The sequence below is a fragment of the Eubalaena glacialis genome, chromosome 11, assembly GCF_028564815.1.
Source record: "Eubalaena glacialis isolate mEubGla1 chromosome 11, mEubGla1.1.hap2.+ XY, whole genome shotgun sequence".
Classification (NCBI taxonomy): Eukaryota; Metazoa; Chordata; class Mammalia; order Artiodactyla; family Balaenidae; genus Eubalaena; species Eubalaena glacialis.
In genome coordinates this window covers 20,817,601-20,842,028 of record NC_083726.1, presented here as the reverse complement: position 1 = coordinate 20,842,028, position 24,428 = coordinate 20,817,601, and the positions used below count along the sequence as shown (strand labels likewise).

General features: G+C 39.1%; 1 protein-coding gene across 2 annotated transcripts in view; it reads left to right on the top strand.

Moving 5' to 3' along the window:
• The first annotated feature begins 5,303 nt into the window (after window positions 1–5,303).
• UTP20 (UTP20 small subunit processome component) overlaps window positions 5,304–24,428 on the top strand; it is a 94,201-nt gene continuing 75,076 nt past the window's right edge. Inside the window, exons 1-14 of one of the 2 annotated variants that reach the window (XM_061206134.1) lie at window positions 5,304–5,510; window positions 6,419–6,499; window positions 8,495–8,561; window positions 8,682–8,814; window positions 9,270–9,458; window positions 12,727–12,808; window positions 13,475–13,612; window positions 14,236–14,391; window positions 14,952–15,098; window positions 15,183–15,317; window positions 16,892–16,969; window positions 18,673–18,851; window positions 23,889–24,044; window positions 24,188–24,276. In XM_061206134.1, coding sequence (XP_061062117.1) covers window positions 5,466–5,510; window positions 6,419–6,499; window positions 8,495–8,561; window positions 8,682–8,814; window positions 9,270–9,458; window positions 12,727–12,808; window positions 13,475–13,612; window positions 14,236–14,391; window positions 14,952–15,098; window positions 15,183–15,317; window positions 16,892–16,969; window positions 18,673–18,851; window positions 23,889–24,044; window positions 24,188–24,276 — 1,675 coding nt within the window. In that variant the 5' untranslated portion in view covers window positions 5,304–5,465. Of the gene's footprint in view, window positions 5,511–6,418; window positions 6,500–8,494; window positions 8,562–8,681; window positions 8,815–9,269; window positions 9,459–12,726; window positions 12,809–13,474; window positions 13,613–14,235; window positions 14,392–14,951; window positions 15,099–15,182; window positions 15,318–16,891; window positions 16,970–18,672; window positions 18,852–23,888; window positions 24,045–24,187; window positions 24,277–24,428 lie in introns of those variants that run through there. The other variant, XM_061206135.1, reaches the window with a different exon arrangement.

The window sequence follows — 24,428 nt, the reverse complement described above, 5'->3', positions numbered from 1 at the left end:
AGAAGCACATCTTTCCCAATAGCTCTCACAAAACTTCCAGATAGGGTCCCTGGCCCAGCTTGGGACACATGCTTACCTCTGAACCAGTTAGTTGGCCAAAGAAATACAGCTTAGGACACAGGCCCTCCTAGGTGTCTAGTCTGAACTTCAGACACTAAGAATGAGGGAAGAGTGATTCCTCAAAGGAAAATAAGGATGCTGCTTCCAGAGGAAGAGAGAACAAACACTGTCAAGAAATCAACAAATGTCTACCACAACAACCAAGCATTTATTTCTCTAAACCTGTCCCTTCTAGTTCACACTCTTAAGCTGTGGGGTGGCAAAAAGGCAAACTGAAATTAGAAGACCTGAATTCAAGTCCTTCCACCACTTAGAAGTTCTCCGAACTTCAGATCCCTCATCTTTAAAGTGAGGATAATACAACCGACCTTGCAGATGTGGATAGGAGAACAAAATAGCGATAATAGCAAATACTTATAAAAGACTAAACAGTAATAATAGTAAACACATTCTATAGCACATGGGATGTGCCAGACAACGTTCTAAGTGCTTTAACATACAGGAGGTCAGTGATTCCCAAACTTGAGGCTGCAGCAGAATCACCTGGGGGGCTTGTGAAAGTACAGATTACTGGGCCCCATACCCAGAGTTTCTGATTCAACAGGCTTGGGGTGAAGCCTGAGAATTCACATGTCTAACAAGTTCCCATAGGGTGCAGATGCTGCTGCTTGGGGACCACACTTTGATAACCAAAGTATTAGGTTAGTGACTCTTCGGAACAGCTCCATGAGGGGCACCAGTATCACCCCTAATTTGGGGGTGAGTAAACTGAGGTTCTCATAGCAGTGACAAGGGTGTGAGCCTGGGAGACCTGGCAGCAGAGTCCAAGCTCTCCTCTCCTTCAAAGAAGCAACTAAGATGTAATAGGACAAAAGCCAATTCGGATGCAAAGATATAACCAAGGGGAGGGTGGGAAAATGGAGAAGGGGAGATAAATCCAAACTGGGAGACCCTTATCCTTCCTACGGAAGATGTCAAGTTAAGGATAAAAATAAAGAGTAGAAATCATGAAAGTGGGTATGTAAAAATATGTAGGTGTTTAAATTGTTCAAAAAGCAGGTTAATCTAGGTTATCCTCTGACATCTCTTAAAAGAAAATAAGGAATTTAAAGTTCACGACAGAAATGCCAATGGTGAGTGAAAGTGGGGAAGGAAAACAAGCTGAACATAGAAGGCAATAGCGTGTGTGCATGTCTGTATGTGTGTTTCAGGAGGTGGGGAAGCGTGTTCCAAATATTTTAACACTGACGGAAAAACTGCACCAGCTCCCCTGTAAAATGCTGAGTCACTCACTGTAGTAAATAATAAAAATGGCAGCAGCATCAGTGATCTGCTCTCTGGAAGAGACATATTTAAAACCGAAGACAACAACAGCCTTCTTCTTGAGCAGATGCTGCAAAATGAAATGCCTAAGGGGGCCAGGTGGGTGCCTCAGACATACACCAGCGAGGGGGTCAGGGCTTGGACTACAGGGAGTGATTGCTGCTCTTCCAAATGTGGGCCCAGTGTTGTGAATTTTTAAAATTTTTCAAGAGAAGCTAGAAATCTGGATTTTCACTTGAAATCTCCAGATTTTTTACAAATTAAAATATTTCAAGAACATTTTTGGTAAGCAAAATGTATCTGTGTGCTACACTGGGCTGGTGAGGCCTACCACTTTGCAATTTCTGGTCTAATGTCTCTGATGCCTGAGGCATAAACCAGGAAAGGAGAATAGAAGCTCAATGGTCTCAGTGCTAAAAAGCGATCACATGGTTGAAAAAGAAACAATAAAAATGAGAAAGACTGTTCATATAGGCATGTATAAGTTACAAGAGACTTTGACCTGCTTTATGTCAAAGGATCTCCTTACTAACCAGCAAGTAAAAAGGCAGACTTGGTTATTACTTAAAGGTGAGGAAACTGAGGCTCAGAGATTAAGTCACTGGTCCAATTATCAGCTAATCCATGGAAAATCCTAGAATTGGGATCCAAACGTTCTTCTGAATCCAAACTCCATGCTCTTGCTGCCTCCCGATTTATACACAACAGTGAACATGGTTCTCACAAGAAGGGAATGATCTTTGGGTCAGCTTCTCTTAACTACCGTAATTAAGAGTTACTAAAATATCTTCCTTGGCCACGCTTTCTTCTTTTCCCTTCACTCCCCTCTATTGGTTTGAGATCTCACTTCCTTGGTCCCTTGTTCTGAGTCAGAATCATTTCCCGTTTGATATATTGCATCTTTTGAGCCCCACCATGCAGACCTGCCCCCTTCCTGACATCACGTACAACATCTTACTAATCTTTCAAGAGCCTTGGATTACTGTTGTCCCCACTTCACAGTTAAGGAAACTGAGGCTCTCCCTACCTCTGAGTTTCACCCTGTTCTTTGTTGTACTTTTTATTAGCCCAAAGATACTAAGGATGATACCAATGCCCAGTGCTAACTTGAGAGGATATGGCTTTGGATTAAGAGCTAAAAATAACCAAATTTCTATTTGACTACTCTGAACCCTTGCATATACTGCTCCCTCCCTTGTTCCCTCTACCTAGATAACACCATTTGTGTCCACATGGTTTTGCCTGGTTTTCTTCTATCCATCTTCCAGATCTCAGCTTCGATGTCACCTCCAGCTAGAAGCCTTCCATGTCTAGGCTAGGCAAACTTCTCATGTGTTCTTGTAGTCCCTTGGGCTTTAGAGTGTGCACTAAGGAAACAAAGATTAAAAAGCGAAACTTCCCAATCAAGCTTAAGAAGGAAGGAACGAAAGAATTATGTGTCTAAGTGAACTAGGTGGAATGGATGGGGCAGGCAGAACCATTGCAGTAAAAAGAAACAGAGGACTGCAAGGGGTATTTAAGGCCTTGGCATGGAGGGCAAAAGCTGGGGGGCAAGAAGATTCATAAGTAAACAGTGGTGTTTTTCATGGCTGCTTTGGATATTCCACAGAACCTCAGATACAGCTTTGGGAGAAACCTTAAAAATCCTGTGGCACAACCCGCATCCAGTGCAGGAGTTACATTAGTCTTGAGTTTGTCAGGGTTAAACAAAGTACTGTACGCTTTGTTAATTCAACAAACATTCATTAAACTCTTAAGTTCACGGGATACACTGGTGATACAAAGTTGAAAAAGTACATGGTTTCTGCCCTTAAGGAACTTGGCAGGTAGCCCGAAAGTAGACCACTTATCCATTCAGCAAACATTTATACCATTCTCTGTGTGCCAATATAATTCCTTGAAAAACTGGTATTATCATCACTTCCTTTTAATAGATCTGGAAGTTGGGTCTCAGAAAGGTTAGGTAACTTATCAAAGGTTGTGCAGTTATGGTACCTGGCACCTTTCAGCCATTAGCTTCTTTACTCTGCACAACAACGCCCTATAAGGTAGGTGCTTTCATTAGCTCCATTTTACATAAAAGGAATTGAGGCTCAGAGAGGGTAAGTAACTTCCCCAAGACTACACCAGTAATAAATGGCAGAGGTAAGATTCAAACCCAGGCAATCTGGTTCTAGCATCTATGCTCTTAACCACTATGTTGTATTGATAAATTGTTCAACCAGAGCTGTCAATATTATAAGGATCATATAATGAGTAACAATGCAATATATAACTTGTGTCAGTTTTTTGATTTTCATGTTTCTCTCTACTCCTTACTGTCCCATTAACTCCATTACCAAAAATAAATAACAGAGAAGTAAAAGGACACAATTATCTGGGGGTAATTTTAGCAATAGGTTGGGAACATTGCTTAGAGTAGGGGCTCTTACCCTCAGGTAACTGCAGACTTCTCTTTGAAATCATCTATACATTTTAGTGTGAATGAGCTTATTAGTATTTTTCTGAAGAGAAGGTCTACAGCTTTCTTAGACTCCTTGAAGGCTCTGTGACCCAACAAGGTGAAGAACCACCTAAAGAAAAAAAAAAAAAGCCAATTAGCTTACTGGAAGCCAGTCAAACATTGGGCACTTCTATATTTTATTATTAAAAAATAAAATCCATAAATGCTATGAATCCATTAAAAATATATACAGCAACCCTGTGACAACATAAAAACATTGATGTTGTAATGCCAATAACAATATGAAAGTGTTTTATCTACTTTACTTCTTCACCTGATTCCCTCCTCAATCCATACATATTTCGCTTCCTTTCCTCTACACCGGACCATACTTGTCAAGGTCATCAGTGACCATCACCTTGTCAGGTTCAGCAGCTACTTCTCTCTCCTCAGTTTTCACTATAGTTGGCCACTGGCTCTGCTTCCAGGCCAGGACTAGTCTGTTTCTACCTCACTGGCTCTCTTTCCCAGTCACCTTTCTGGTCACTGTTAAATGTTGGAGCATTCCAACGTTCATCTTGGGTCCTCTTCTCTTCTTCGTCCTCCTTTTCATCACTCTCTCCCTAAAACATCTCATCCAGTTCCAAGGCTTTAAATAACTTCACACTTTCTGTTAAGTGTATTTAAGTCACACCTCCAGCCCTGACCTCTACACTGAGCTCTAGGCAGGAATATATTCAATTTGTCTACTGAATATCTCTTCTTGGCTATCTAAGATGTAAGCACCTCAGACTAAACATTTCCAAACAAAATTATTATTAATATTATTAGTCTCTCAGCTCACAGAACAGAGCATGGCCCATAGCAGACTGTCAAGAAATATTTGTTGAATAAGTGAAAAAACATATACACACACACACACACACCTGTTTGTATAATTACGTTTAACAACAGGACATAAGAATGGTAGGAAAATACCAAAACGTTAACTGGTTGTGCATGAAACCATGAGTTTTCTTTAAAAGTCCTTTCCAATTTTAAATGGAAAAATAGTGGTTAAGAATATCAGACATTGGAACTCAGTGACCTCTGCCAGACTGCCACTTACCGGCTGCACATCCTTGCTTTCTCCGTATGCCAAAGGGACTTAGAAATATGTACCTCATCTGTAGTCATGCAACGTTCACAATGCGCTTTATTGTGAAATTATGAATGTAAAGAGCTTTGCCTGGTGCAGTATACATAGTGAGAGGTAGTAGTTGTTGGCTGTTAATGATGACAGGCATGTTTTCTTTTATGATAAAAATACACATTTTTCGTATAAACCTTTACTGAAGAGAGCTCAAAAAACTCCGCACGCACATACCCACTCAGCCAGAGCCTCCCAGTCTCCAGCCGGCTGCAGGGGGCGGGCGCGCCTGCTCCGTCCGCTTCTTCCGCCCACGTGACCCGCTCAGCCTGCTCCCCGTCTCCAACATGGCGGCGCCCAGGGACTCAAGCCGCACGTGAGAAAGAGTCTGAGTACGTGGGAGTGCAAGCGTAGGAGTGCAAGTGTGGGAGCCAGTTTCCCTTGTCTACAGTCAGTAGCATCCCTTCAACCCTTCCCGAGATCCTCGCGGGCCGCCGCCCCTCTGCAGCTATGAAGCCAAAGCCAGTTTCCCACAAGATCGAGAACACTTACCGGGTGAGTGAAGAAACTTGGCCGTGGGACTAGTTCTGAGCGGGACTCCCGGGGCTATAGAGCTCTGGGCCGAGCGGAAGTCATTTGTCCGGAGGCTCTAGCAAAAGAGCCTCTCTCTCTCTCTCCGGGTGTAGTAAATATGGGATGGGGAAGGAAGCTTCAACTGCAGGTTTCGCGCATGTTTTGTGGCGTCTGGCCTGGCTGAGACTTCTCTTCAGGCCAGAGTTAAATTCAGTGTCACAAACTAACTGCTTAGGAATTCTTTCCTGCTCTTTTATCCTTGAAGACCGAATGGGGGACGGGCCGGTGGGAGGAGGTGAGTGATTTCCAGCTACTGGCTACTACACCACTTTCCTGGTTTGCTCCTTGAGGGTTTCTTTGTTACTCTACAGCCGTAGGTCTGTATATGTTTAAAATCACTGTTGTTGCCACGACTTTAGCCAGATCCTGTACTTGCAGCAGGGTATGAAACCTAGCAGTAGATCTGGCGAGGCCACGTTGCTAGCTTTTACCTAGATCAATCCACCAGTCTAGCCTGGAAATTTTATTTGAAATGACATTTTGCAAATATATCCATAGAAATATTTCATTATCTTCGTACAGTAGTGCAGTGCATTCGTCTTTCAGTTTGTTTTTAAAGTTATCTTTTGTGATTTATCAGCGATGTCTACTTCTAGTTGTAAAACTCAGTTATACATTTTATGATTGATTGAAAATACAACTCTGAAATTGAAAGCGAAGCATAACATTATTTCTAATGATAGAACGTAAGGAGGTACATTGAACCTATAAACTTTGTACTTCCACAAGGAAATTGTCCACATATGATTGTTATACAGCACTCAAACAGATATTCAAGATATGATAAGTATAAAATGTGGATGTATTGTAAATATACTTCTCCCCCGCAGTTTCTTACGTTTGCTGAACGATTGGGAAATGTGAATATCGATATTATTCACCGGATTGATAGAACTGCAAGCTATGATGAGGTAAGGGAATGTTAAATGAGCTGATCTTCAAGTATTCATAGTTGGTTTTTTAGATTCTCTTTGAAGTGAATTGTTTCTCAAGCCATTCTTTTATGAACATGAAATGCATTAGACCTGTGCTGTCTCAAACAGTAGCCACACATAACAAATTAGATTTAAAGTAAAGTAAAATAAATTAAAAATTCTAATGCTCAGTAGCCATATGTGGCTAGTTGCTACCATACTGACCAAGTGCAGATATGGAACATTTTCCATCATTTCTGAAAGTTCTGTTGGGTGATGTGGTGTTAGAAAATTTACTTGATTCTCAGGTGGCTTCTGATTCCAGCCACTCCCTTCCCATGCGCATTCCGAGCACTGCTACAGATCCATATTCCTGAAACTACAATTTTAAAGAGGTTTTGAGCAAGTCACTTTCCTGGGTCTCAGTTTCCTCCTTTATTAAAAAACATGGGGGAGCTAAACCACATAATTTTTTCCAGTTCTAACCATGCTGTAACTCGGTCACACCTCTACTCAAAAATCTTGTTTTCGCTGCATCAAGTCATTACTTCTCTGCCAGCCTTTTAAGGTCCTGTATAACGTGCCTTTAAATTAGGGATTCAACGTCAGTTTTTACTATTTTTCACTTGACTCTAGTCAGACTCCGCTCACTCTCTCTTTGAATGCCTTGTCTCCAGTATGTGAATTCAGTGTGTTAATGATGTTATCTAGGTAGGCACATAATGCTTTGGGAACTCACCGTGAAGGGATCCTAACCTAGATTCTGTGACGGTGTAAGGCGAGGTGTCAAAAAAGGTGAAGTAGACAAGGTGATACCTGAATTGAGTCTTGTTTGTATAGGTTTTAGCATGGCAAAGAGAACAGAAAAGGCTGTTTCAGGCTGAGGAAGAAGCCTTTATAAAGGAACAGAGGCTAAAGAGAGCATGTCACATTCAAGAAACTCCAAAGCATTTCAGTATGCTTATAATTGCATGTGGGATGTTTGTTTATGTTGATGGTGACTGCAGATGGGCGAAGGGGGTAGCTGGTGAGAGATAAAGCTGAAGAGATAATCAAGGACCATGAAGGGCTTCATATGTCAAGCTAAGTTTGGATTTATCCTGAAGCTATGGGAAGTCATTCTAGGATTATAAGGCAGGGTAATGTGTGACATGATCAGTTGTAAATTTTAGATCTCTCTGGCTTTAATGTGGAGGAAAGAACAACCAGTTGCTCTGGAGTCAGGGTAACCAGTTGTGATGATCTGGTAGTCATCTAAGTAAGAACTTTTCTCTCATATAAATATGTGCAAACACTTATAGAGGTCTTTTCTTTTTTTTAAAGAAAAATTGGTTCCTAGCATATACTTCACTATGAAACTTGCTTTTCTCACTTTGAAAGTATACTATCAACATCCTTCTAATTTAATAATAGATATAATTCTTTTTAATAGCCACATAATATACCTTATTATATACAGGCCATAATATGTATACCAACCATTTTCCTTTTGTTGGATATTTAGGCTTTTTTATGTTTCCCCCCCGCCACTACAATAAAGCTGAATGAATGTCTTTATACTTGTATATTTACAAATTTTATAAGAAATATCTCCAAAAAGGGAATTGCTGGATCAAAGGACATACGTGTTTTTAATTTTAATAGAAATGCCAGATTACTTCTCTATAAGGTTGTAGCAATTCATATTTCCAAAAGCAGAATGAAAGAACTGTAAGAGTCAACATTTTTCTTGGCCTAAAATTGTGAAAAACAGAAAAAAAATTTTTTTTAGTGTGACTATTACATAGTTTTAAATCTTCTGCCCATATTTTACACCTGATTGCTTTTTTAGGTGTGTTAGTTAATGCCCTGTTTAAAAAAAAACTAAGAGGAGTTTTTCAACTCTTGACTATCATCACTGTCTTAAGGTATTAATATATCATTATTCTTATTTACTTTGATTATAGTTTTTCTTTGAGTTGTCTGATTAATGGACTGCTTTAATCTTGGCAGGAAGTTGAAACCTACTTTTCTGAGGGTCTACTGAAGTGGAGAGAACTGAACCTTACGGAGCACTTTGGTATTTTCTATTTTGTTTCTATTTTATTCACCCATCATTTGTACTATATATGGTCAAAACAGCTAAATATTGGTGTGATGGAAAAGCAGAACTTATTCTTTTTTTTTTTTCCCCACCCAGGGAAATTTTACAAAGAAGTTATTAACAAATGCCAGTCTTTCAATCAGCTAGTCTATCATCAAAATGAGATAGTTCAGAGTTTGAAGACTCACCTGCAAGTCAAGAACAGTTATGCCTATCAACCCCTTTTGGAGTAAGTAGCATGTTGAAAGAAAGGCAACAACATTTATCTGAATTTTAATAAAGGTTGTTTTATAGCTACATATGCTTTAGATCTGGTGTTTGTAATTTAGAAACAAGAATTTACCTTTTTTTGTTAGATGAAAATATTAGTACATTACTGTAAAGCAGAATCTTAGAGGTATACTTTTTTGCTTTTTATACTTTTACAAGAACCTGATTTTTCTTTGACACTATAGGAATGATTGACTATAACTTGTGATGGAAGGTACAAGCTCTAGCCTGATTTCTTTGCTCAACTCTTAAAACGTGAAAAATTTTATACCTCTCTTGAGACTTGGTTTAGTAGCTTTAATTAATCCTTTCATCATAGGCGATAGGTTATCATTTGTGAAACAGATTTGTAGTATTTGGTTTTTGATCTACATGTATCAGAATCAGTTACCTCTCCTTATTTTTTTCATCCAGTTTAATTGTACAGTTGGCACGAGATCTGCAGATGGACTTCTATCCCCATTTTCAGGATTTTTTCCTGACTATCACTTCAATCCTGGAGACTCAGGACACAGAGTTGTTAGAATGGGCTTTCACCTCGCTGTCCTATCTGTACAAGTACCTGTGGAGACTAATGGTGAAGGACATGTCCAATATATACAGGTGACCTTTTCTCTCTCTCACATGGGTTTTTCTTTTCTTCTTCTTCTTTTTTTTTGCTTTAAAATTTTATTTTAATTTATATATGATTCAATGCTGTTTAGTAAATTTATAAAGTTATGCAACCATCACCACAATCCAGTTTAAGAACATTTCCATCATCTCCAAGAGATTTCTCATGCCCATTTGCAGTCAGTTCTGCTCCCCATCTGCATCAGTTTTGAAAGCAAAAGCAATATACGTATGTCGAATAGTCAAGATTGCCTCTGTGGAAACAACTGTGTGCTTGAAGCCCCTAAGTAGAATGATCCTCTTCTACAATGATATTTTTTAGCATTTAAGTTTTTAATTTTTTATTTTTTGGTCAAGGGCAGTTTTTATTGATACTGACAACCAGCAGAGACTTTCTGACTCCCATCTGTATTTAATGAAAACATGCATAATACCTGTCACTGGCACCTGCTGACATTGCTACCTAACTTTAATATGTTCTTTAATTGCCTTTTCCCTGTCTTCAGTCTGACGCCAAACTTCCTTTCCAGCTCAGTCTCTAATTATTTTCTTATAAAAAGTTGGTTCTCCAGCCAAAGTGGTCCATAGTCTGTTCCATCAGTCTGCATTGACCTGACCTTCTCTTATCTCCAGCTATTGAAATCAAATCCCCCACCATCAAAGCCTGACTTGAATCCATAGCTTCCACATACATGCCCAGGCACCTTGTCCAGAAATCAGAGCTTTGTACTCTGAACACGTCTGGCATTCTATACCACTTATGTCACACAACTTCTGTTATAATCATTTGTTCTAATGTAATGGTGTCCTCTACAAACTTATAAACTCTTCAAGAACCCTATCTTCAATATTTGCATTTTCCTAGCCCCTAAAATACTGATTAAGCCAAAAGAGACACTCAGTATTTGTAAGTAAGTGTGGACAGGGAAAGAGAATGAATTCTGTACCAGCTTTTTGTTTAAAGTAAGGCAAAGATTGTTTGTAATCTGTTTCAATCTGGGACTTAATGGAATTTTCTATTTGGTGTCCTGATTACTTCTACATACTTCAATTGGCACAGGAACATGTAAGATTAACCTTTTACCCCAACCCAGTATAAGTATGGATATGGAATAGGACTGTCGATTTTGTTTTTGTACCACCTGCCTTCACTCTACCCTCCTTTGAACACGGAATGAGAAAGAAATATTTTTCTGACCTTTACTAGTTCTCTATGAAGATTTTGGTAAAACGTATTAGAAACCGAGATTACTTCATTAAAGACCAGCAAGATCTTGGGGGATATATAGTTTATTTGGTTTCATGACTTCTGCTGTTACTTTTGTATCTCCTGAGTCAGGCTCTCCAGTTATAAATTTATTTGCTTTCAGTATGACATCTTCAACAGCCTGGATATTTTCACTTGACTGTTGTTGAAATCAAAGTCTGCACATTCCTGTTCAAGCCAGCTCTTCTCATTCATTCGTATGTTCAGTAAATATGTACTCAATGCCAGGCTTTGTTTGGTCGCCCAGTTTCTAACGGTGATACCATCATTCTTCCCATCACTGAGATTTGGCCACTTAGAGGCATCTTTGACCCAGTTGTCTTCAAGGACTTCACATCTTCTTGATTCTGCTATTCACGTACTCAATTCAGTGACTATTTATTGTACACTGTGTATCAGGCTTGAGATGCACTCACAAATAAACCAGATAAAAATCCCTCTTCTCATGAAGTTTGCATTTTATTAGGGGGAGAACATCTTGGGCATGGGGCTGGCATGAGCGAGGAACAGTGAGGAAGCCTGGGTGGTGCAGCAGCGTGTACAGGGGAAGAGTAATCAGGCGATATCAGAGATGTGGTAGTAGGGGCCCTGACCATAAAGGGCCTTGTGGATACTGTAAGGTCTTTGGTTTCATTGCAGGGACTCTTGAAATGTCTCTTGGGTTCATCCATTGCCATATCCCTCTGCCACTGGCCTTCTTTCATGCCTTGTTTGCCCAGGCTTTTATGACTTGAATAACTTCCTAGTTGGACTGCCAGCCTCTTCTTTCTTCCCTTATATCACCCTATACTGGCGCCCAATTTCTCTTTCTGAAACTATTCATTTCTTATTCAGCCAACACTTATTAGTACCTGCCATGACCAAGGAACAATTAGGTGCTGGGAATATGGCAGAAATGCGAGAGATATATTCCATGCTCTTCTTTCATTTGGGAGACCAGTTGAAACAATGTGATTATATGAGTCATTATTTAGTTATAGCTGCATGGCTGTATGACCTTGAATATATTGCGTAGCCTTTCTGCCCCTATTTCGTTATCTATAGGATGGGGATAATAGTTCCTACCCCACAGAGTCGTTGTGCTGATTAGATGAAGTAACATAGTAAGTGCTTACTTAAATGTAAGCTAGAGTCCCCACTCCTTTGCTTAGTGTTCAAAGCCACCTGTTGACTTGAGCAGCTTTATCTGGAGCTGCCTTCCCCACCCATATCATCCTTCTTCCTTTAGACAGACCAGCCTCTCTAATATCTCTCTCTTTTTAAAAAAAAAAATATTTATTTATTTATTTATTTATTTTTGGCTGCGTTGGGTCTTCGTTGCCGCGCATGAGCTTTCTCTAGTTGCGGCGAGCGGGGGCTGCTCTTCATTGTGGTGCCTGGGCTTCTCCTTGCGGTGCTTCTCTTGTTGCAGAGCACGGGCTCTAGGCGCGGATCTGAGTAGTTGGGGCACACGGGCTCAGCAGTTGTGGCTTGTGGGCTCTAGAGCACAGGCTCAGTAGTTGTGGTGCACGGGCTTAGTTGCTCTGCGGCATGTGGGATCTTCCCGGACCAGGGCTCGAACCCGTGTCCCCTGCATTGGCAGGTGGATTCTTAACCACTGCGCCACCAGGGAAGTCCCTCTCTGTTATCCTTTGACTGTGATCACTTCTGCCCACCCCGTGTTTGCTCTTGCTTTGATCTCTGGTAATATGCACTCCAGTCCCCACCTGGATTCTTCCTGTCATTCAGGGATCACTACAAGTTTCAACTTTTCATAGTCTTTCCTATAAGACCAGTGCCACAAATCCTAGGATTCTTAATGTCTATGACCTTCAGTCTTCTGTTTGACTTGTGGGTGTCGTGGTAATCGAATGAGATTTTAAACTGCTTATGTTATTATACCTGCTACATCTTTCTTGCATACCTTCCATAGTGTTGGTCATATAGTTAACATGTAGTACATCTTTATTAAAATGATGATTAATTAAACATGTCTTATTTTCTCATTTATAGCATGTATAGTACACTCCTGGCTCATAGAAAACTACATATAAGAAATTTTGCTGCTGAAAGCTTTACTTTTTTGATGAGAAAGGTTAGTTTGATCATTTATGTGTTTATTGCTCATTAATCCTCAAGAATCTGATGAACAGAAGCAGATATCTTTTATAATATAGTTATTATGGACTAATATTTTTTATATAAAGAGAAACCTGTTACTGTTTTGAGTTTATCTCACCATAAGGTGGTTTTTGCTCACTAATGTGAAATAATTGGGGTCACTCTTTTATTCTTACTTAGTGTATATATATATTCTTTAATTCAAGTCAGTCTATGCGTGAACAGTGAGATTAACAGAAATTTTTATAAAAATTTCCTGGAAGGAACTGATTGTATAGTGTCATTTGTGTTTGTTTTTAATAGAGTTTTTGTAATAAAACAAAAACATTGCTATTAAATTTCTTTTATACTCATAAAATATAAGCATACTATTTACTTTAAAAGATAGAATGTTGCCTTATGTAGTTTTTCTTGGTACATACCTTCATATTATACCAATGAATTAATCACTCTTGTGTGACGTTACAAGTGATAATATACTCTTGCAGCAGTTTGAAATCATTGCAAGTGTCACTATTCCTTTTAGAATTTTTATCCTAATTACGTTTAAATATGAATCTTTAGAATAGCAAATAATAATTATTCATTAGGATATGTTTATGTTGTAAATACAGTTTTCCATTTGCATTTTGTGTTTTAGGTTTCTGATAAAAATGCACTTTTCAATTTAATGTTTCTTGATCTTGATGAACATCCGGCAAAAGTAGAAGGAGTTGGACAGTTGCTCTTTGAAATGTGCAAAGGAGTTAGAAATATGTTTCACTCCTGTACAGAGACGGTAAATAACTGGGAGGAGTTCCTTGAATCTATGTGAAAGGGATTAAAAGAAAATAGATAAGATTTACACAGACGAGCTGGAGAGAGGATTGCCTAGAATAAATAGAAAACATTCAGTGGGGCGCGTTAGGGCTTTAAAAACAATGCTTACCTACTGTAGGCCCTGGGTCATTAGGTATTTTTCATTTAAAAAGAAATCACTGCTCGGGACTTCCCTGGTGGTCCAGTGGTTAAGACACTGCGCTTCCACTGCAGGGGCCACAGGTTTAATCCCTGGTTGGGGAACTAAGATCTCATGTGCCGTGCAGCACGGCCAAAAAATCAATCAGTCAGTCAAAAAATTTAAAAAATCACTGCTCTCTTCTTCATCCTGGATGCTAGAAGGTGACGTAAATTGATCGATGGGGGGTGGGGGGGTATTGTGTGATAAAATTCCCCATCCTAGTTTGGAAATTCTTTTGGGACATGTAGTTAACCACCAGAGCTGCCATATCCTTGATTATCCTGGATCAGATTTTAAGGTAGCTTGAGCAGAGTGGGGAGTAGTCAGAGAGGGAAATACCAATGTAATACTTGAGAATAAGAGTGTGCATGTTTATTTTCATGATTCTTGGATTCCCACAGGCAGTGAAGCTAATTTTGCAAAAGCTAGGACCAGTTACTGAAACAGAAACTCAACTTCCATGGATTTTAGTTGGAGAAACACTCAAAAACATGGTCAAATCCACAGCGTTCTACATCTACAAGGAACATTTTGGTATATTTTTTGAATGTTTGCAAGTGAGTTCTGATTTTTAAGTATTTGTGTGTAATTAGGAGTCTAAGAGTTGATTGTTGTTCTTAACTTAGCAGATCACTCCTGGAGATTGTATTTTATAATTGTTGTCATCATATTTTTATACACTTACTAGGATTTTCCTTTCCTCTATCCCCAGTACTATTTTTACTTGCTTTGATATCTTGAGATGCAGTAGAGCATAGTGGTTAAGAGCACAGGCTTTGGAGCCAGAGGCCTCTGTTTGAATCCTGGCTTTGTTACTTACTGCTAGTGTGACTTGGGAAAATTTAAGTCTCTGGTCCTCAGTTTTTTCATCTGGGAAATGGGGATAATAGTATTCCCTGCCAGTGAGGATTATGAGGAAATACTTGTAAAGAACTTACAACAGTGCATTCAGAAATGCTAGCGGTTATCATTAATGACTCCCAGTAAATGTGTCTTTTTCTTTCACAGAAAAAGAATGTGAAAATTTGAACTGCTTCACACAATATTTTCATTATTAAATTAACAGATGAGTTTGATCTTTGGTAGTTATTCTTTCTTACAAATTCTTCGTTTGCAGGAATCACTCCTGGATCTACATACAAAAGTAACCAAGACTAACTGTGGGGAAAGTTCTGAACAGTTTAAAAGGTTGTTAGAAACATATCTGATACTTGTAAAACATGGAAATGGATCAAAGATAACCAAACCTGTTGACGTTTGTAAAGTGAGTTCCCAGCTTAATTTGCTTAGAGCCTATTCATTAGAAGCTGATTGCTAAGTGTGCATTGTTTTTCCTTATATTTTACAGGTATTGTCTCAAACATTACAAATAGCCCATCTCTCCACATCTTGCCGGGAGACCCTCTTGGATGTAATTTCTGCTTTGATCCTAGGTGAAAATGTTTCCTTGCCAGGGACCCTCATCAAAGAAACCATAGAAAAAGTAATTTACTTTTGCAAATATTAACTGAGTAGTTAATACTATGTTTAGCGTTGAGTAAGCCTTCTGGGGAATACAAATGAAGCTTGGCAAAGGCTCTGTCTTCAGGGAATTTATAATCTTGTTAAGGAGATGTGAATCGCGCGTGCTCTAATGGAAATAAGCAAAACAAAATGTGATAAAAGCTAAATCTGTTCAGCAAATATTCACCAAACAAATATTTACTTAACCAAGTTCAGGCTATGGACTAGATATTGTAGAGTGGACACTTTTATTTTATTTATTTATTTATTTTTGCCTGTGATTTTTTTTTTTAATTAATTATTTATTTATTTATTTTTATTTTTGGCTGCGTTGGGTCTTCGTTACGGCACTCAGGCTTTCTCTAGTTATGGCGAGCGGGGACTACTCTTCGTTGTGGTGCGCGGGCTTCTCTTGTTGCGGAGCACGGGCTCTAGGCACGTGGACTTCAGTAGTTGTGGCACACGGGCTCAGTAGTTGTGGCTCATGGGCTCTAGAGCTCAGGCTCAGTAGTTGTGGCGCACGGGCTTAGTTACTCTGCGGCACATGGGATCTTCCCAGACCAGGGCTTGAACCCATGTCCCCTGCATTGGCAGGCGGATTCTTAACCACTACACCACCAGGGAAGTCCTGCCTGTGATTTTTTACTGTTAGCGAAGTGGGGCCCTGGGAGTATGTAGTTAAAGTCTGTTGAATCAATCTATTTATGTCACGTCGAAACATGAAGGTTAATTCTGTCTGGGGTTGAGGGACAGAGAAAGCTTTTCAAAGGACTAATATTTTGGATAGTCCTTGAAGGTTAAATAGCAGTCTGCCAGTCAGAGAAGGTGTTAAAAACTCTAGGAGAGAGAATGGCAAAAATGTGTTCAAAAATCTATGTTGCTGGGCAGATGGACACATGAAGTGTGACGTATATCAGCAAGGCTTTGCTTGGCTTTGAAAAGTTAGGTTGGATATTATCCTCCAAGTAGTGGAGGGCCCTGGAAAAATGTTAAGCAGGGAAATGATTTAATGAGATTGGCATTTTAGTGAGTTTAGAAGATGAATTGGAGGGAAGTGGAATTGAAAATAGATCAGTTAGGTTCTTCCTAGCTTCATGTAGTGCAACAGTATAAAGTTTAGAGGAAGGTGTAAAGTCGTGCTACTTGCCCTTTTGTAATTCTCTGTAGCTGGGAAAGAATGGAGCAGCTCTTAGGCAAAGCCCTGGGGAATCACTAGAAACACAGTACCCTTCACATTTGTAAGTCCCTTTGCAGAAGGCCGAGCACTTAGAATACTGGTTGAAGTGTGCCCACCATACCTTTACTGTAGTAGCTTCTTTCCCGAGGAGGAAGGCCCAGTGCCTGTGTCTCACACCTGGTGTGTCCATCTGCACAGTGGCAAATTCAACAATCCAGTTCTTTTTGCCTTCCATGACTATTTTAACTTGTATCAAGCATCCCACACTTCCTGCTTGCAAGTTAGAGGACCTTGAAGGTTTCGAATGTTTTTATTTTCAGGAATGGGAAAGTACTCTCTTTGTATTTACATTACTATTCTTTGCCTGTGGTCCACAGATTTTTGAGAGCAGATTTGAAAGATGCTTAATTTTGGGTTTTTCGGAAGTCATGTTTGCTATGAAGCAGTTTGAGCAGGTGAGTGAGATATTAAGTCTTTTATTTGTTTTGTTTTAAATGTCACGATAAAATAATCAATTTAAAACTCCTGTGATTTTGTTTGTTTTTTGAAAGGAACAGAATAAGTATTTGATGTTTTAGTTCATGTATTTTTTTTTAAAGTAATTATATTCCAGTTCTAGGTCATATGTGACACTTTATTCCACATGCTAAGCATTTTAAATGATACTAGGTAACCAATTTGTTTTTTTAATAATCTTTTAGGAAGTTATAGAACCATGTGATAAATTTGAAAAAAAAATGGCTTAAGGAACTTAAACTGTGAATTTGAAGCATAGAAAATAGTTTCTGAAACAGTTTGCATAGGAGGAGAGTTATGAATTCATTTCATTGCTACAGAATGAATTGCTACCTGATAGAATGAGGTAGAAATCTTTCTCATCAAATCCTGAGTTTATTTTATCCTTTCCCCTCACCCTCATCAAACATTTGCCACTCCTTCTAACTGGTGATTCTACAATATACTTCATGGAAATCTCTGTATCTCTTCTCTCATTTTTCCCTTGAGTCTTTAATAATATATATTTTCATCTGTCTCAGAAAAACACTTCTTTATACATGTCCTAGCCCTGTTGCTTCCTGCCCAGTGAGGGCTCTTTATTTCTCTCTGGTTTTCTTAGCAGCTGCATCTTTTCCGTCTCCCCTGTTCCCTGTGGTCTTTTTTTAAAAACTTATTTTTATCAGAGTACTCTATGTATGTTGTTTAAAAGGTTGCACAGGGCTAAAAGGCACTCACTTGATTCCTACTCCCATCTTCCTCACCAGGAACAAGCACATCTAATGATTTTTAGCTATTTTTTTCTAGTATTTACTTTATATTTTTAAATCATCTGAACGTACTGCTTTTCCTTGACTCATTAGTTTTAGTCCTCATCTGTAGGCTTCCTCCTGGGTAGGTGGATTTCTAGTTCTTTTACGCTTCTCATCTTCTCAACAGAGTTACATCATAAATTTTGGTTGAATTCATATTCATCAAATACTTAATCCCTATAATCAAGGAGTATTTTATAATTACATTTCCTTTTTTGTACACCCTTTCGTTTTTCCTGAAGTTACCAATTGCCTCATTCTTTCAAAACTTGAAATTGCTGGTGAGTCTGCCAACAGCATCATAGAATGCCTTTCACGTGGCACACTGGCAGATCATTTGGCAGCTCTTTGTTTTTCTTTTTTCTTTTTTGGAGACATTCCTCCTAGAGCCATTCAAGTCTGAACAGGTTGCTTTCTCTGCCCATTGCACAGATGTCATACTAGGACTTGCCTCTCTCCTGTTTCCTGGGTCCCGTGTCTTTCTCTTATTGTAGTTTCCTCTTACTTTGATGAAACACATTCTCCAGAGGTTCCTGAGAAAGGGTGAATGAAAGTAAAATTTTGAGATTTAGTGCATCTGTAAGTGTCTTTATTCTCTCCTCAAACTACATCACCAGTACGCTGGGTACAGCATTCTAGATTCCGTCATTTTCCCTCAGTTTTTCAGGCATTGCTCCATTGTCTTCTGGCCTCCACTGTTCCTCTGCAGAGGTCTGATGTCATTACGATTCCTGAGCCTTTATTTATGATCTCTTTTTTTTCTCTGTGGAAGTGTTAGAATCTTCTCTTCATTAGGTGTTCTGAAATTTATATCTGTTGTTAACAAGTGTGATTTTCTTTCTTATTTTTAGCTTTTTCTACCCAGCTTTCTCTTGTATATTGAGAATTGCTTCCTGACTGATGACGCTGCAGTCAAAGATGAAGCTCTGGCCATTTTGGCCAAACTCATTCTGAACAAAGCAGCACCTCCCACCACTGGCTCCATGGCGATTGAGAAGTACCCTCTGCTTTTCTCAGAACAGACAGTGGGGTAAGTTCTAAGTCTTTATTCCCTGTATTCTTGGTGGGATTACCCATTTAAAAATAATGCATTCAGAATACTGTAAAAACTGAAGATCTACATGTATTAACTGGAAAGATGTCCGTGATACATTGTTATGTGAAAAAAGCAAGTTGTAGGACTTCCCTGGTAGCACAGTGGTTAAGAATCCGCTTGCCAGTGCAGGGGACACGGGTTCGAACCCCAGTCCGGGAAGATCCCACATGCCGCGGAGCAACTAAGCCCGTGCACTACAACTACTGAGCCTGCGCTCTAGAGCCCGCGAACCACAACTACTGAGCCCACATGCCACAACTACTGAAGCCCGCGTGCCTAGAGCCCGTGCTCTGCAACAAGAGAAACCCGCGCACCACAACGAAGAGTAGCCCCCGCTTGCCGCAGCTAGAGAAAGCCCGCGCACGGCAACAAAAACCCAATGCAGCCAAAAATAGATAGATAAATAAATTTTAAAAAATAAATAAACCAAGTTGTAGAAGAGTACATGATCCCATTTTGCAAAGTTAAAACCAAAAGTATATATAAGCATAGGAACACGTGTGAAAGGATACAGAAACAGGTTATTTAACTTCAAGAGGGTGGTAAGTGAAAGAAAGAGGTCACTATTAATTTTCTTAACCTTTTATTTTAAAACAATTGTATATTCACGTGTGGTTATAAGAAGTAAGACAGAGAGTTTCCATATACCTTTCACTTATTTTCCCCCGGTGGCAACATCTTATTTGGCTTGGCCAAAAAGTTCGTTTGGGTTTTTCCGCACGATGTTACGGAAAAACCTGAATGAACTTTTTGGCCAACCCAATACAAAAGCTTAGTGCAATATCACAACCAGAAAATTGACATTGGTACAATCCACCAACCTTATTCAGATTTACCAGTTTTACATCACTCATCTCTGTGTTTGTATGTATATGGATATATAGTTCTGTGCAATTTTATCTCATGTCTATTCACAACTACCACCAAAGTCAAGATACAGAGCTATACCATCACTGCAAGGATCTCTCGTGCTACTTTTTAATAGCCACACTCACCCTGCCACTCCCCACTCCATCCCTAACTCCTGGCAACCACTAATCTTATTCTCCATTTTTACAATTTTGTCATTTCAAGAATGTTATATAAATTATGCAGTACAGCTTTTGAGATTGGCTTTTTCACTCAACACAATTCCCTTGAGACCCATGTAAGTCGTTGTGTGCATCAGTAATCCATTCCTTTTTATGTTGAGCATCTTTGTGTGCTATTCCTGAGTAGTATTCCATGATAATGGATGTAGCCGTCTGTTTAAACATTCACTTGTTAAAAGGAATAACTAGGCCATTCCTAGTTTTTGGCTCTTATGAATAAAGCTGTTATAAACATTCATGTACACAGCTTTCCATTTCTCTGAGATAAATGCCCCAAAGTGGACTTACTGGGTTGTAGGGTAAGGGCATGTTCAGTTTTGGGGTTTTTGTTTTTGTTTCTCAGTTTTTTGTTGTTGTTGTTGTAGTTTTGTTTGTTGCTTCGTTTTATTTTTCATGTTCAGTTTTATAAGAAACTGCCAAATGGTTTTCCAGAGTGACTGTGCCATTTTACGTTCCCAGCAGCAGTATGAGTGATCCAGTTTCTCTGCATACTCACCAGCATTTGTTATTTTCACTGTTTTTTGTTTTTGCCTGTCTGATAGGATATAGTGATATCTACCTCACTATGGTTTTAATTTGCATTTCCCTAATGGCTGAGGATGTTGAACATCTTTTCATGTGCTTATTTGCCATCTGCATATTGTCTTTAGTGAAATATCTGTTCATTTCCTTGGCCCATTTTCTAGTTTGTTTCTTTGCTGTTGTGTTTTGAGAGTGCTTTATATATTCTAATACAAGTCCTTTTGTCTGCTTCGTGATGGTGCAAATATTTTCTCCCAGTCTGTAGCTTGTCTTCCTTTGCTTAACAAGATTTTTCACTGATCAGAGTTTTAAATTTTGATGAGGTCCAATGTATCAACTTTTCCTTTTATGGATAATGCTTTTGATGTCAAGTCTAAGAACTATTTGCCTAACTATAGGTCCCAAGTATTTTCTCTTATTTTTTTGAAGTTTTATCATTTTATGTTTTACAGTTAAGTCCATGATCCATTTTGAGTTAATTTTTATATAAGGTGTGAAGTTTAGGTCAAGTTTCCTTTTTTGCCTCTGAATGTCCACTGCTCTGGCAACATTTGTTGAAAAGGCTGTTCTTCCTCACTGAACTGCTTTTGCTTTTGTGTCAAAAATCAGCTGGGCATAAATGTGTGGGACTGTTTCTGGCTCTCTATTCTTTTTCGTTGATCTATGTGTCTGTCCTCCTCTAATGCCACAATCTTGTTACTATAGCATAAAATAAATCTGGAAATCTTAAAAAAATATCCTTTCACTCTATTCTTCTTTTTAAAGATTGTTTCATCTATTCCTGGTCCTTTGCCCTTTTGTATAAATTTTAGAAGAAACTTGTCTATGTCTACAAAAAAAAAAAAAAAAAACCTTGCTGGGATTTTTGTTTTGAATTGCATTAAATCTATAGGTCAATTTGGGGAGAATTGACAACTCCCTAAAGAGACACAAAACTGTTACCTTTGCTTATGACAAGAGGATGGTAAAGAGAAGAAAGAAGTGACTATTAGCTTTTAGATTATAAACCTTTGCATTGTTTGAATTGTTAAAAGGTCTATGGATTACTTTCTCAATTTCATTAAAAACAGTACATACTCTTTGGAAGTCGAAACAAAGTTTATGTAAATATTTGAGAGGATTCTGCTTACTATTTTTCAAATAGTTGAGTGGGTGTGCCTCTAGAAATTATAGATCAGGAAACCAGTTCCCTTATCATTCCTAATAAATGTAAGCATATTAACTTAAGGCGAGTGCCACAGGTTCTGTGTTTCTTTCTCTAAGAAAACTTCCATCACCCCGTAGAATAAGACGTGAATGGTCACCTGTGTCTGAAGATTCCTGATCACACTCCATCCACTCATCTCACAGATTTATTGTGAGAATAAAAGGAGATAATAGGGGCTTCCCTGGTGGTGCAGTGGTTGAGAATCTGCCTGCCAGTGCAGGGGACGCGGGTTCGAGCCCTGGTCTGGGAGGATCCCACGTGCCGCGGAGCAACTGGGCCCGTGAGCCACAACTACTGAGCCTGCGCGTCTGGAGCCTGTGCTCCGCAACAAGAGAGGCCGCGATAGTGGGAGGCCCGCGCACCGCAATGAAGAGTGGCCCCCGCTCGCCGCCACCAGAGAGGGCCCTCACACAGAAATGAAGACCCAACACAGCCAAAAATAAATAAATTAATTTAAAAAAAAAAAGATAATAGATGTGAAAAGACTCTTGAGAAGATAAATTTATTCTGTCATTTGACAGATATTTATTGTATCAGACACTGTTCTAGGCACTGGGATATAATAATGAAAAAGAAAAAGGTTTCTTCTTTGGGGGAGATGACAGTCTTGGGGGGACAGGCATGTGAGGCCGATAAACAAACAAGTTAATTTTAGATAGTGATAAAAAGAAAAATAAAACAGGGCTTTGAGGCAGAGTAGATAGAGAGGCAGCACTACTCCTGTCTAGAAAGGGGATCTTTGGTCCGATTGTAATGGTGGAAGGATCCAACCTGGCAAAGAAAGGCTGGGTGAAAAGCTTTCCAGGCAGAGGGAAGCGTTCCTGCAAAGGCTCTGGGATGGGAATAAGCCCAGTATGTTTGAGGAACAAAAGGAAAGCCTGTGTGGATAAAGAGCACTGAGTAAGGAGGAGAGTGGAATTAGGGGAAGTGAGTGAAGGAGGAGAGGGTCAGATCACCCAAGGCCTTACAGGATGAGGCGAGTATGGATTTTATTGGAGGAGCTCATTGGCAGGTGTGACGAAGCAGGGGAATGACATGGCAACTAATGACTCATCTTTATAAAGCATCTCAATATTTTATTTGTAAGATTTTTGCCGATTATTGAGTCATGGTTAATACTAGAAAGACTGTATATCAAGGTATAGTAACTTTTAGAAATTACCAGTAAAATTAACTTAGTTATCTCTCATAATTTCCAAGCATTCAGTATCCTGATAAGTGTGAAACAAAAGAGAATGCAACTTTTTTGGTTAACTTTAATGATAAAAAGGTATAGGAATAAAAACCTGATATTCTACTTCTATTCCATAATAAGTTAACCAAACTGGACATGGAGAATTAATTATAAAAACAGATCAATTTACTTATTGTTTCTATGACTTTTCTTTCCACTGGATTTCTGTCTTTTAAATAGGACTGAGGTATACTTCATTGGCAAAAATAGAGGCAAACAAGAATACCGCCAAAGTAACAGATACCTAAAACTGAATGTCATATTAGAAAATAGTGTTGAGTAACCACTTATCAGATTAAAGCCCCAGAGAAAGTTACTTCTTGCTTGCTTTTTTTTTGGCCGCATGGCATGCGGGATCTTAGTTCCCCAACCAGGGATCGAACCCGTGCTCCCTACAATGGAAGAGTGGAGTCTTAACCACTGGACCGCCAGGGAAGTCCAAAAGTTACTTCTAAGTCATAATCATTTTAGTGACATTTGTCAAATTCACTCTGATTCCTTTGCAACATTATTCTACACATTTGTGAAGCAGTAAAATTCATGTCAGAAAGGAAAGGGGGGATGGAGGAAGTCAGTTCATGCCAATAAATTACCTCTCCAGTTCTTAAACATGTCCATCAGCACAAAATTCAGAAATAATACCTAAAACTGGAAGAGAGTTGCTTTAAGTTATGAAGCAAATTAAAATCAAAAATAGAAGAAAGTAGAACCAATGGGGTTGAAAAAGTCTGTCACTGAAAAATCAGTAAATGAGTCACTTTTGTTTAGTTATTTGTATTCAACTGTCACCACCAGTTCCTTCCTTCCCGCTAATGCTCCATGCATGGAAAGGAACCAATTTTATTTCAAACTTCAGAGGGCAAGAGTGATTATATCCTCTCTTATTTTAAATATTTGTTTATGTTTTCTTCCTTCAGATCCAATATAAGGCAGAAGAAGACCAGATCCAAGGCAGGAAAGGAACAGATCTCAGTATTAGATCATCTTTTATCTATAATTCAGTTACCCCCAAATAAAGAGACTACTTACCTTTCATGGTCTTGGGCGGCCCTTGTCGTGTTACCTCATATTAGGTGAGAAAATCAACTGTGTTTAATTGTGAAAGGTGTTTTAGCAAGCTGATGAAAACATTTATTGGCCATTTTTTGCCATTTCATGAAAAAGCCATTGAATGCTAGTTTGAGCATTTCCCTTTTTCTCCCCACTTCTTGGACAGACCCCTGGAGAAAGAGAAGGTGATACCCCTAGTCACCTGCTTCATAGAGTCACTCTTCATGACTGTTGACAGAGGGAGCTTTGGAAAAGGTCAGTTACAATCACCATTTGTTCTCTTGTCTGTCTTTTCTGGCACACCCAGAGTAACTGTAAACACATGGATACCAGAGAATAGTACTGCCGTTGTGTTCTGGCAGAAACCCCTGTATGTAAATAGGGAAAAAAGAGGCTGAGTTGGAGAC